The sequence below is a fragment of the Chrysochloris asiatica genome, unplaced genomic scaffold, assembly GCF_000296735.1.
Source record: "Chrysochloris asiatica unplaced genomic scaffold, ChrAsi1.0 scaffold00027, whole genome shotgun sequence".
NCBI lineage: Eukaryota > Metazoa > Chordata > Mammalia > Afrosoricida > Chrysochloridae > Chrysochloris > Chrysochloris asiatica.
Window position 1 is genome coordinate 18,078,323 of NW_006408545.1, and position 14,172 is coordinate 18,092,494.

General features: G+C 40.7%; 1 protein-coding gene across 1 annotated transcript in view; it reads left to right on the forward strand.

Annotated features, from left to right (window-relative positions):
• AK9 (adenylate kinase 9) overlaps positions 1 to 14,172 on the forward strand; it is a 175,220-nt gene that overhangs the window by 19,447 nt on the left and 141,601 nt on the right. The window contains exons 5-6 of the mRNA XM_006839988.1: positions 2,036 to 2,148; positions 11,885 to 12,073. Of these exons, the coding sequence (XP_006840051.1) occupies positions 2,036 to 2,148; positions 11,885 to 12,073 (302 nt within the window). The remainder of the gene's footprint in view (positions 1 to 2,035; positions 2,149 to 11,884; positions 12,074 to 14,172) is intronic.

Consider the following 14,172-nt stretch of genomic DNA (forward strand, 5'->3'; position numbering starts at 1 on the left):
CAGCCTGATTCTTAGGTAGTACAAATAGTTTGTGCTTGACTAACTCAAAGGTTGATGGTTTGAACCCATGGTGCTGTGGGCTATTGCATCAGACTGTAAAGTCATTTGTACTGCAAGGTAGATGGTTCAAGCACACCAGATACTCCTTGGAAACTCTATACAGGGTTGCTGTGAGTCAGAGTCGACTCGACAGCACCTAACAGAAAAGCAACACTATGAAAGAAAGGTCTTTGCTTCTATAAAGATTACAACCAAGGAAACACCCTGGGGCAGTTCTACTCAGTAACACACGTTACCAAATTGGAATTGACTAGATGACAAGGCTTTTGTGGAGGTTTTTCTATCCTACACTTGCAATGGGTCTTTTATTCATTCATCCTTTTTTTAATAGCATGCATTGTTCATATGGAAAATAGTGGTTCGCTGAGTGATCCACATCTTTCAAGTGTTGACATGTTTGTTTCATTATACAGTAATTTAAAAATCACATTTGTTAATATCAACACCCATTTCATCAAAAAAGTCTTATGCATCGGGAAGCTCTTAAACTAATGACCATGGATGCAAGTTTTCCAAAATTCTGATTTGTACTTGAATGTCACTATTGGCAACAGATACTGTCAATTATTGTCCTAGAAGTAACAGACTCCTCCTGTTTCACATTTTATACGATGTCTGCCAAATATCCAAGACTGAATAACCATCATTGTCTGTCAGTTGTTCTTACAGAAAAATAGATTGAAGGACGCTTATTCGAGCTGAAGGAGATGAGACTTTAGAAGAAAAGTGTCTTGAGCTAGAGAATAACATAATTAGAGAAATCTGTATGATCAGCACTGGACTGTGAACCACAAGGTGGACAGTCCAAATGGCACACCACCACCACCTCACATTAATCTCTTTATGCTGTTACTGTTATTTTTAAGTGCTGTTGAGTTGGTTCCAACTCAAAGCAACTCTGTAGAGGGTTTCCAAGGCTGTAAATCTTTATGGGAACAGAAAGCTCATCTTTCTGCTGCAGGATTCAAACTTCTGACCTTGTGGTTAGCAGCCCAACACCTAATCCACTATACTACTAGCGCACCTTAATGCAATGTTGTAAGAAGGGTAAATATCAATAAGAAGACTTAGGGTCTTTAGGTGAGGATACAACGCAATAACTGTGCTAAACCAGAATCTTGACTGCCAACATTTTGCTTCATAACTGGTTTGGTGGACACATGAGTATTTTAATACTCTCTATAACTTGGACTGCTGGTATAGTGCTATAGGGTCTTCAAACCATAATGTCAGCAGTTCAAACCCACCAGCTGTTCTTCGGAAACCCTATACTGACTGCTATGAGTCGGAGTCAACTCGATGGCACTTAACCACAACATAACTTAGTTACGGGAATGTGATGACTCCAAGGGATAGCACTAGACCACGAACCAAAATGTTGGCAGTTTGAGCCCACCGTCTGCTCCATGGGAGGAAAATGAGGCATTCTGCTCCACAAAAATTTACAACCTCAGAAACCCTATACAATGTCACTATGAGTCGGAACTAACTCAACACACTTAACAACAACATAACTTAAGTATATGATCGAGCGATTAATCAATAGATCAATAGATATATGATATTCTATTATTTTATGAAATATTAGTTTTAGAAAGAAAAATAAGATACCAACCACCCCTTATAATATGCCTTTACTATTAATCATGTGTACTTTCCTAGCACGAGTTACAAGAATGACTAGCATTGGACTTCCTTCCCTAGACACCTCATGTGTCTAAAATAAATTGATAGAGAATTTTTAAAGCTGTGCCCTGCTGGCCCAGTGATTTTATTATCATGAAAACATCATATATGGGCATAATTCATATAGCAGTAAACTTAATCATTCATTTTAAACTTTGACAGGTAGTGTTTTGACCTGCTTTAATATTTGTCAATAAACTAGATGTTATTTTATAAAGTAATAACAATAAATCCACACTTTTACATGGATGGTAGTCTAAAGCTTTTTAAATGATATTTTCCTCTACAGGTTATATTATCACTGAAATTCCATCATTTTCGCAAGAAGTCATTACTACTTTAGATCAATTAGAATTAATTAAGAACTTAAACCTGAAACCTGATATTATTATCAATATTAAGGTAAGGATAATAAATTGGTTTTATAAAATAGGAAACCATTGTTTTTATAGTAGTTAAATTTAAGGAATGTTTTTAGAACTTTTAGGTAAATATGGAAATCGTCAATTCTTTATACATCATCCTTGGTGGTGGTGAGTCACCCCATGGATTCTAACTCAGAGCACTCCTGTATATGGTTTCTGAGGCTGTAAATCTACGGGAGCAGAAAGCCACATCTTTCTCCAGAGCATCAACCATGGGACCTGAGTTGTACTTTTCTATTCCAGTCACCTGAAACTCTTCCTCACCTCTCCCCAAGGCTTAATCATAGCCATCCTCTGAAAGTCAGTTCAGACATGTTTTTTTTGTTGTTGTTGTTGTTGTTGTTGTTTTCGTTTCTTAGAGCTGCCATAGCAAAGTACTACAAACTGGGTGGCTGAAAGCAATAGAAATGTATTCTCTCCCAAGTCTAGAGACTAGAAGTCCAAATCAGAATACTGGCAGGATGATGGTTTCTCTGAAGGTCTTAGAGGAAGAGCCCTCCTTGTCACTTCCAGCTTCTGGTAGCCCCCAGCATTCCTTGGTTTGTGGCGGCATAACTCTAATCTCTGCCTCTGTCATCTTGTGTCTGTATCTGTGTCTCTTCTCATTTTCCTGTAAGGACATCAGCCTTGTTGAATTAGAGCCCACTTCATGTTAACTAGAAGTCCTGGTGTGGCACCATATGATAAGCACTCGACCTCAAGGTCGGTTTGAACTACAAGGTCGGTGGTTCAAACTCACCAGCTGCTCCTCGAAAACCCACTACAGGGTCGCTATGAGCCAGAATCGACTCAACAGCACTTAACAACAACAACATGTTAATTAATTACATTTGCAGAGATGCTATTTCCCATTAAGTTCAGTCACATTTACAGGTATAAATCAGGGACCAGGGCTTGAACATATCTTTTTGGGGGTCATAAAACAATCCATAACAGACATCATATCCTTAGAGCTTTCCCTGACAACCGTCCCTTACATAGCACCACCTACACTCAGTCCTTTTCCATCAACACTGTACTTAGCACAAGGAGCCCTGATAGCACAGTGATTAAAGCACTTAGCTGCTAACCAAAAGGTGGTCAGTTTGAACCCACCAGCTGTTCCACAAGAGAAAGATGGAAACCATATGGGCAGTTCTCTGTCCTTCCAGGTTGCTCTGAGTTAGAATCAAGTTGGTGGCAGTGAGTTTGGTGGTTTGGGCACTGACCACAGGCAGTCTAACGACTTCCCTGGTGACCATTCATGTTGCTCTGTTTTCTCTATTGTATTACTTACCTCACTATGTTGGAATTGCCCAGTTTCATTCTACACTCTGTCTTACTTGAATGCAGGACCAATGTCTTACTCAGATAAACAATTAAGGTATATGATGCCTAATAGACACCTAATAAGTTTATCAATTAAATAAAATGAAAGAGCAAACAAATAATTAGGATGTTTGAACATGAACAAGCACTGCTAGATTGATTAAGGGTCAGTCAACCAAACTGGGTCCTCTTCTCAGTTGGAATTTGGTAAGTCACGTTCATTAGCCTTAATTTCTTATCTTTACAAAACTGAGAATTGTTGTCTCACAAAGTTGTGTTAAAATGAGTGAGTAGATACCTACTTATTTATGTGAAAGTAAAAAATTAACTTTTGTATCCCTCCCCGCATGGTTCCCCTAAGTTTTATGACAAAGGGCATACAAAAGCTCTGAATCAACTGGAATGGTTCTCAGCTAAGATGTTGGTGCTCTGTGGTGTGTGTGGACCAGCGGTGAGAAAAAGGTGGTGATGCAGGGCCAAGAATGACGTTATCTGCAGCTCCAAACATAGCTCATGGCCTGGGGTCAATCACTATCCCCACACGCCCTTGAGAATCACACATGCTATGAAGGGACAATCTCAACAGAACACATAGGTAGTCTTATCGAGAGAAATTAGACATTAAATAGGCAATTAAGATCTGGTGGGAAGAGAGTGCTTAAATATATAGAGACCATAAGGACCCGCAGCTTGCTAAACTAGAGTCAGAAATTTGGTTCTAAATTTGATGAGCCAAAGTAAACAGAATAATGTGACCAGTTATAGTCATTGTCCAGCAAAAAGCAAGGCATTCCTCCAGAATACCAAGACTCCCATTAAAAATGAGAGAAATCTTATATGGAGCTTGCTATAAGGGACTCTGTTAATATAGTGAATAAAGTCCCTGACCCCATTAATTTTGTAAATATGATAGTAGGTGTCCCATTGCAGTTTCTACAAGGTGCTGAGTGTAAGCCGAGAGCCCAACTTGAGAGTACAACACAGGGAAATCAAGGCAGTGCATGCTTCTCCGATGGCTTGGCCTTTTTTGAAGCTAGCGTCTGGAATTTCTAGAGCAAAAGTTCTTAGCTGGGGATCCATGAACTCCTAAGCATTCAGGATCCTCCTGAAATTATTCGAAAAAGGCTTCATGTGTAAGCAAAAGCCTGAAAGTTTCTCTAGACTCTCAAAGGGTCTGTGTTACAAAAAAATAAATGACAGAAAGGTAAGAGCCAGTGATAATAGAGCAGTGGTTCTCAAAGTACAGTTCCAGAGCCAGCAGCAGCAGCATCCTCACCCAGGATCTTATTAGAAATGCAAATTCCTGGCCCCACACCACCACTAAGAGTTTAAGTTTCTGTCATCCAGCTACCTGTGTGGAAAGCCTGTCAGGTGATTCTGATGCCACTGTTCTGGAAGCAGGTACTTGAGTCACCCTTGAATTGATGGCTTTCTATAAGTGAAACAGGAAACAGCTGAGGGCTTGTCACTGGGCAGAACTCAGACTGTGGGCATTCTGCTGGGTAGCTGAATAAGGGCAAATCCACAACTTTACAGGTTATTGAGTGTGTTCAAAGTACTTAAAAAGTTTTTGTTGTTGTTGAATGATGATGCATGGAGGGGATTGTAATCATTGCAATGAAATGAAATACGATGAGTGTAAAACTGATGTTCTCCCATGTGAATTATCATTCAATTCACAATAAAAACTTAAAATTATTATTTTTTTAAATTGTGTTGTTGGTGAAAGTTTATATCCCCAGTTAGGTTCCCATTTACATTTTTCACCATATGTCAACATTCTCATTATTTTCATTCTGTAGCGTAGTGGTTACGAATCGGGCTGTGAACCTTAAGGTCAGTGGTTCGAAACTACCAGCCGCTCCGCGGGAGAAAGATGAGGCTTTCTACTCCTGTAAGGATTTACACCCTCGGAAACCCTGTACAGGGTTGCTATGGGTCGGCTCCGACTCGAAGGCACTTAACAACAACAACAATTCTGTTTCCAGTAATCTAATTTCGTGACTCCCTCACTTTCTCATCTTTGCTTTAGAGCAGTCATTGACTGTTTAGTGTCATATGGATGATTTTTTAAAAAGAAAGCAATACTCATGGGCGATACTCTTGATTTTATGAACCTGTCATTTAGGTAACAGCTAAACCTTGGGATAGTTTCAGGTCTAAGTTTAAAGAATATCACGGGCTTAGGGAGTCTTGGAGAGTCCTCTAGTTTTAACTGGTCCAGTAAGTCTGTGCTTTTTAATAATTTGAGTTCTGTTCCACGTTTTTCTCGCATTTTGTCAGGATCCATCTATTCTGGTCCTGATTAGAAAAGTCAGTCTGGTAGCTGGGCATCATCTGGTTCTTCCAGTCTCAGGATAGATGAGGCCATGTTTCACATGGACTGTGGAGTCCTGGTGTGGCTCTGTAGGATCAGCATTGGACTGCAAACCACAAGGTCAGCAGTTCAAACCCACTAGCTTCTCCTTGGAAACCCTATACAGGGTTGCTGTGGGTCAGAACCAACTCGAGGATGCTTATCAATAGCAACGTGTGTGCATGCATGCACATACATGTATATAATGTACATATAATTTACCCATTATCAAGTCAATTCTGACTCAGGGCAACCCTATAGGACAGCGTGAAACTGCATCATAGAAACCTTATGGAAGCAGCTGGCCACATCTTCCTCTCACAGACTGGCTGGTGCATTCAAACTTCTGATCTTTCAGTTAGCAACCAGCCACTTAACCACTGCATCACCAGGGCTCCTTCATATACATATAGACATGTAGACACATGTACACATACACATACCTGTACACACATATTGCATACATAGATACATAATTTCTTTAACTAATTTATTGTGAATTGAGTCAAGGTTTACAGGGCAGATCACCAGTTTCACAGTCAGCAAATCATAGATTTTGTTTCCTCTCAATGGCTGCAGTTCCCTGTATGCAACAATAGTTATCCCACTTTCTCTCTTTGGTTCCCATTGCCATTTCATCCACCTTCCCATCCCTTCTCAACTTTGTCCTTAGGTAACTGTTGCCCTTTTGATTTTAAATGATTGACTGTTCCATGGCGAGCATACATTACTAGTATTGTTGTTTCCCTATATACTGATCTCGTGCTTGGCTGAAAGTTGGGCCACAGGGTAAGTTCCTTTCCAGACCTGAAGGGTGGTTGAGGGCCACAGTTTCAGATCTAGTCTCTTTCTGACCGGTAAGCCTGATTTTTTTTTTTTTTTTTAATAATTTTGAGTTTTGTTCCACATTTTCTCCCACTGTATCCGGGACCTTCTAATGTGATGCCTTTCAGAGCAGTTGGTAGTGATAGCAAGGTACCACTTCATCACTCCACGTCATCTTCTCTGCCTCCATCTCAGGCCTCGCTGCTTCTCTGTGTAGGGTCCCGCTCTCAGCTCTTCTCCATTGATGGTCCCAGAGACCTCCACTCCTAGACTGGAGAGTTAATAACTCCCTTCCTTGCTACCAAACATCTACCTTTACATTTCCAACCCTCACAATCAGTCCTGATAACAATCATTCACTATTGTATCACAAGTGACCCTTCTGCATTTCATTTCATCAGCTCCGCCTAGACAGATATAGTACTCACTGGAGATTCTGTCTCCCTCCATGCCCCCTAGCTCTAGGTTCCCTCTTGAAAGCTTGTAAGCCAGTTACTTCTTGCCTTTGTGGTTTCCCCCTCCCCCATTTCGGTATCCAATGTCCAAGTTGCCCATCTCTGTCTACTCTGTAAACACATAAACCCACTCAAGTTCAATCTTTTCTTCGCTTTTGAACTAACCCCATTCATATGCATATGGCCTTGGGCCTCTGGCAGGGTGGATCCCAGTAGGCCCTGGCTACAGATCAGCTATCTTTTTTATCCAGCATGGCATCAGCTCCAGGCAACTACAGAAGCTGCTTTCCCCTCAGAAATATTTTATCCCATCCGCCTTCATTCTTTCTCTTACAAAACCTCATAAATTCATAGGTCTGGAGCCATTGCAATGAATCCTGCACACAGTGCCAACTGCTTAAACCAAGTGGGGACCAGGTCTGACTTCATCTGACTCCACAAAGGGAAAGAAGACCAAACTCAGATTCAGCTCAAGGCCGATTCCTATGAAGTGGAGGTCACACATACCTCCACCCTGTATCCGTGCCTTTAAAATTAGTCAGACTTAAGAAACAATTTAGAAAATTCATCCTTATTTTGTTTCTCTCTCCATACCACATCTTCAGTCAGGTTTTCTAGGGAAGCAAAACCAGTGAAATACACACACACACACACACACACACACACACACACACACACGAGAGTGAGTCAAAAATCAGCTACTCTGGCTGTAGAATTTATTTTAATCAACTTTTAGAAATGACAAGTACATCATTTTTCAACATAACTTCCTTGCTTTTCAATATACTTTGTCCATCTGTCAATAAGCTTTGGTATTCCCTTATTAAAAAATGTTTTAGGCTGAGCCACAAATGCACCGCAGCCTTCACTTCTTCATCAGAGGTGAATATTCATCCTTGAAGGGCTGCTTTCAGGGGACCAAATACGTGAAATTCCAGTGGAGCAAGATTAGGACTATAGGGAGGATGTATTAACACCTCAAAAATGAAGTTTTTACAGTTTCAGCAATGTGTAGGCAGAGGTGTGTGGGTGTCCATTGGCATGCAAGATCACAAAGCCTTTGGATTACAGTCCTCTTGCTTTTAATCCCAAATTTAGGCTTCAACACCTCAGTGAGCACCTCACTGAAATGAGCATTATTATTACTATCAGAACCTTTTTTTTGATCATATTCCAGTACTGACCCTTGAGAATCCCAGAAAACCGTAAGCATCAATTTTCCACCTGATGGCTGACTTTTGTACTTTGTCTTGGTCGGCGACTAAGGATGTTTCTATTCCATACTTTGCCATTTACTCTCAGGTTCATAGTAATGAATCCATGTCTTTGTCACCAGCAATGATGTTTTACCTTCCTTTGAGTACCAGTCCAAATTTTGTTTGCAGATGTCCAGACACTCCTGTTTATTCTCTTCTGTGAGTTGTTTGGTACCCATCCACACAAACTTCTTGAAACCCAAGTTTGTCTTGGATTATTTCTTAGGCAGAGCCATGGCTGATTTGCAAATGATTTGCTACATAATCCACTGTTACTTGTCTGTTTGACAAAATCATTTCAAGTACATGATCAGTGTTGTCATCAGCTGTGGACACAGATGAGTGTTTTAATATAACCAGATAATATAATGCAGATCATTTTTGACTCACCTTCACATATATGTGTATATATATTTAATATAACCAGATAATATAATGCAGATAATTTTGACTCACCTTCACATATGTGTGTGTATGTGTGTGTGTGTGTGTGTGTATATATATATATATATATAATGAGAGAGAAGTCTATTATCAAGAAAATGACTTATAATTGCAGTTCCAGGTCCCCAGAAAGAGTCCCTCCCATGTGACCATTATATTTGAAGCAGGCCACACCCCCAAGTAAGCAACCCTTTAATTGATTGGCTACTCATGGCCACTCATCATAGTTAACAGTGCCTGTATTAGGTTTCATCATCATGAGAATAAGCACATCCAACTACTAAACCTCTGGAAATTCTGATCTAGTCAAGTTGACAGAGAACCCTACCTTACATACAGTTACGCCCAGATATTCAAGAGCCACTGCCAGAAATCATCCAGATTTTTTTGTCCTGAAAACTATGCAGAGCAGGATTTACCAACCCCAAACTTTGTAGCTAGTTAGGTGCCATCAAGTTGATTTTGACTCATAGTGATTTCATGTAACTGAATAGAATTGCCCCATAGTGTTTTCTAGACTGTAACTGTTACAGGAACAAATCATCAGGTCTTTCTCCAGCTTCAACTGCCAGCCATTTGGTTAGCAGCTGAGCACTTAACCATTGTGTCACCAGGGTTCTTTCCCAAAACCATTTGTTTGTTGCTTTGTTAAGTGCTGTCATGTCGGTTTTGACTCATAGTAACCCTATATAGAATTTCTGAGGCACAGCTGGTTTTTGAACTGCTGACCTTGTGGTCCAGTGCTTATCCTACAGCTTATCACCCCAGGACTTCATTGTTGTTGTTAAGTGCCATCGAATCGGTTCTGACCTATAGCGACCCTGTATAGGGTTTCTGAGGCTGTAAGTCTTTACGGGAGCAGAAAGCCTCCTCTTTCTCATGTGGAACCGCTGACAGTTTTGAACTGCTAACCTTGAGGTTAGCAGCCCAACTTGTAACCACTACGCTAGCAGAGCTGTGCTCACAGAGCATGGGATAGGATCAGAAGACCTGGTTCCACATAGAATTTCTCCATGTGACATTGCAGTCTAGCAGAGTGCAGTCCCGTAGCCTGCCAGAGCTGCACTTCCTCACCTGTAAAATGGCTCTAATCATCCTATCAGATCACATATCTTATAGTTAGTAAGGGAGTTCAGTAAAACTGCACATGTGAAAGCACTTTGAAAACAGGACCCTTACTCTGCAGACTTTGGTTTTGGCTTTTTCACTACTTAGACTCAGTTTTTTCATTTGCAAAATGAAGGGATTAGACTCCATTCCTGTGCCACATAACGTGTGTTTAGGCAACCATATACATCTGTGGTCCCAACTCCCATAAAGCCTATTATATTAGATATTTGCAGTTCATAATAAAAACAAGTGCTGCATCAAAACACTATTAGTATTACTATTCCTACCGCTGTCATGAAAGAGCTCTGGTAGTGTAGTGGTTACAAATTGGGCTGCAAACTGCAAGGTCAGCAGTTCAAAACTACCAGCTGTTCCGCGGGAGAAAGATGAGGCTTTCTGCTCCCATGAAGATTTACAGCCTTGGAAACCCTGTACAGGGTCTCTATGAGTTGGAACCAACTCCACGGCACATAACCACCAGCACCAGCAGTATCATCAAGTCGATTCCAGATCACAACGGCCCTAAATAGGGTTTCTAAGACTATAAATCTTTGTGAGAGCACACAAGCTAATCTTTTCCCTGCACAGTGGCTAGTGGGTTTCACTGCCGACCTTGTGGTTAGCAGCCCAGTGCCTAGCCCACAGTGCTACTTTGTTGTTGTTGCTAAGTGCTGTTGAGTTGGTTCCAACTCAGCCACCCTGTATAGGGTTTCTGAGGAGCAGCTGGTGGGTTTGAACTGCCACCTTGTAGTTCAAATCAACCTTGCAGTCTAATGCTTATCCTACAGTGCCACACCAAGATTCCCAGTGCCACTAGGACTCATTATTTATTATTATTATTATTATGTTATAGATTTTTAGTGCTTTTTATTCATAGCAAGTTATATGATATGCAAGAGGGCTTCAAAATGTATAGGGAAAAATTACATTATTTTTCATTACATTTTTCTACTAACTTTTTAAAGTCCTGCATACTATATACTTTGTTGTTGTTAAGTGCCATTGAGTCAGTTCTGACCCACAGCAACCCTGTATAGGGTTTCAGAGGAATGGCTGGTGAGCTTGAACCACTAACCTTGCAGTTCAAACCAACTTTGCAGTCCATCACATTAACCCACAGCGCCACATCAGGACTCCACTGTATACTTAAGACAAACATTTTATTAATTGACATAAAACAGACTTAGGAACAGAACTCATAAATTCATAATCCAGGGACTCCCTAAATATAATATGGTTTGGGCACAATGTCTAAATCTTATAATATCGTATTTCAAAGAAAGCATTATAGATGTTAAAGTGACACATAGACTAGATGGATGACCTTTCCGGTTCCATTCATGATTGCTATTTTATCAAGTCCTTAACCCAAAAATATAAATTATGCTGCTGCTGCTGTGTACCATCAAGTCAGTTACAACTCATAGTGACCCTCTATAGGGTGTCCGAGGCTGTACATCTTATGGGAGCAGAAAGCCTCATCTGTCTTCCAGGGAGCAGTGGCTAGCAGCCTAATTCATAACCCATTATGTTATCAGGGCTCCTTAAATAGTATATAGAATATGTATTTTACATGTTGGAAATATCTGAAAATTCCCTCATTTTACACCATTCTCAACATTTTGTAAACTAATCTAACAGAAGCCTGTGTACCTTTCCACACTGTGATTTTCTCTTCTATTGCTTTACTCTACCATTCTCCTGACCTTTTTTGTTATCGTAAAACTACTAACACTTCCTCACTTATGTATTAATTTCAGACAAACAAAAGTGTTGGTACAGCAAAAAGATTGTGTCTCGTGCCTCTCTTGGCATGAACCGATATGATGCAAAATCACAATATTGTATTGACTCAGGGTGTTAAGGAATTTTTTGGGGTTTATGTATTTCATTATTTGTAAATAGGAATTTAAAGTATATTCAAAATGTTGTAAGTAATTTATCAATGTTGTTCCCTAGTGCCCTGACTTCGATTTATGCCAAAGAATTTCTGGGCAAAGACAGCACAGTAGTACCGGGTACATATACCCGAGAGATCAGTGGGATCCTGAAATCATTGAAAGTCGCAGGAAAAAGAAGAAGGAAACCCAAAAAGAGGGGAAAGGAGAAGAGGAAGGAGAAGAGGAAGAAGAACAAGAAGAAGAAGAGGTAATCTGCCAATCAGCATCCTAACCATAGCCGACCCAGCTGCTGTGGAGCTGATTTCAACTCAGAGTAGCACTGTGCCCTAAGGTGCCTAAGGCTGTCAGTCTCTACACAAGCCAACTGCCACATCTGTCTTCTGTGGCCAGGCTGTGGGTTTGATTAACAGCTGAGCGCTTACCCACTGCACCACCAAAGCTCCTTATCAGTATACTGTACTTTAAAAATTTACTCTAATGAAATTGGAGTCCTGGTGTGGTGCTGTGGAATAAAACACTAGACTGTTAACCACAAGGTCGGCAGTTCAAACCCACAAGGTGCACCTCGGAAACCCTATATGGGATCGCTGTGAATCGGAACCAAGTGGATGGCACTTAACAACAACAGCGACCTAACTAAATTAAAGGAGAATGGGAAATAACAGGCTGAAAAAGTTACATTCCTTTTACATTTTTATTAAGACTGGAGGAAGTAAAAATATGTCATGTTTTCAAGAAATATTAGTTCATAATCTAGAGAGCATCAAGTTTTACCTTGTCAGTGTAGAAGTTGCTCTCGATCCTGAACATCTAATCTGCTTCAGTTCATAGCAGCAAAGAGTTTTTGGTCCCTGCTCTGTGGCAAGCACCCTGCAAGCGAGACTTGAGGAGTGAAAGCAGTAAAAGGCAAAGTGTAAGGTGTGGCTCTCTCTCACTTCCTCTGGGTTCTACACAAATGTCACTTCTTCTGAGAAATGTCACTTCATGGCTACCTGACATGATGCCTTCTCCCAGCACTCTCCTATCTCTCTGCCTTGCTTTAATTTTTCCCTAGCATTTGTTGTTGTAAGTGCCATCGAATCAGTTCTGACTCATAGTAACCTGGTAGAGGATTTCTGAGAAACAGCTGGTGGATTTGAATCGCCGACCTTGAGGTTCAAAGCGACCTTGCAGTCCAGTGCGTTATCCCACAGCGCCACACCAGGACTCCACGTTATTTTTGTGTCTGCATTGGTCGGGAATCTAACCTGGGTCAACTGCTTGGATTTACCACCACGAACAAATCAGGCTTCTAACCTCAAGGTCAGTAATTCAAAACTACCAGCTGTTCCACGGGAGAAAGATGAGGTTTTCTGTTCCTGTAAAGATTTACAGCCTTGGAAACCCTGTGCAGGGTCGCTATGAGTCGGAACCAACTCCACGGCACATTAACAACAACAACACCAGCCACTCCTCAGAAACCCTATCCAGGGTGTATATGGGTCAGAACCGACTCAACGGCACTTAACAACAGTACTATAAGCACTGGACTGCGTGTGAACCACAAGGTTGAAGTCACCACAGAGAAAGATGAGGCTTTTCTCTCTAGCAAAAAAAATTACAGAAACCCTATACAGGGTCACTAAGAGTCAGAATCAACTAGACAGCGCTTAACAACAATGCATTATATGGAGTCCTGAGCACAATTAAGTGTTCCAGAATACTCATTCTTTACAGTGTTATCCATAGCTTGTCATGGTCCACACAGTCAAAAGCCTTTGCATAGTCAGTAAAGCACAAGTAAACATTTTTCTGGTACTCTTTGACTTTAGGCAAGATCCATCTGACATCAGCAATGATGTCCCTTGTTCCGTGTCATCCTCTGAATCTGACCTGAACCCTGTCAATGTACTGTTGCAGCCGTTTTTTAATTATCTTTAGCACATTTTACTTGCATGTGATATTAATGATATTGTATGCTGATTTCTGCATTCTGTTGGATCACCTCTCTTTGGAATGGGAACAAATATGAATGTCTTCCAATCAGTTAACCAGATAGCTGTTTTCCAAATTTATTGCCATAAATGAGTAAGTGGCTCCAGTGTTGCATAAGTTTGTTGAAATTTTTCAATTTGTATTCCATCAATTCCCGGATCATTGTTCTTTGTCTATGCCTTCAGAGCACCTTCGACTTCTTCCTTCAGTACCATTGGCTATTGATCTACCACTTGAAATGATTGACCATCAACCATTTTGATTTGGTACAGTGACTCTGTATATTCCTTCCATCTTCTTATGATGCTTTCTGCATCATTCAATATTTCGCCCATTGTTGTTGTTGTCAGGTGCCATCGAGTCAGAACCGAC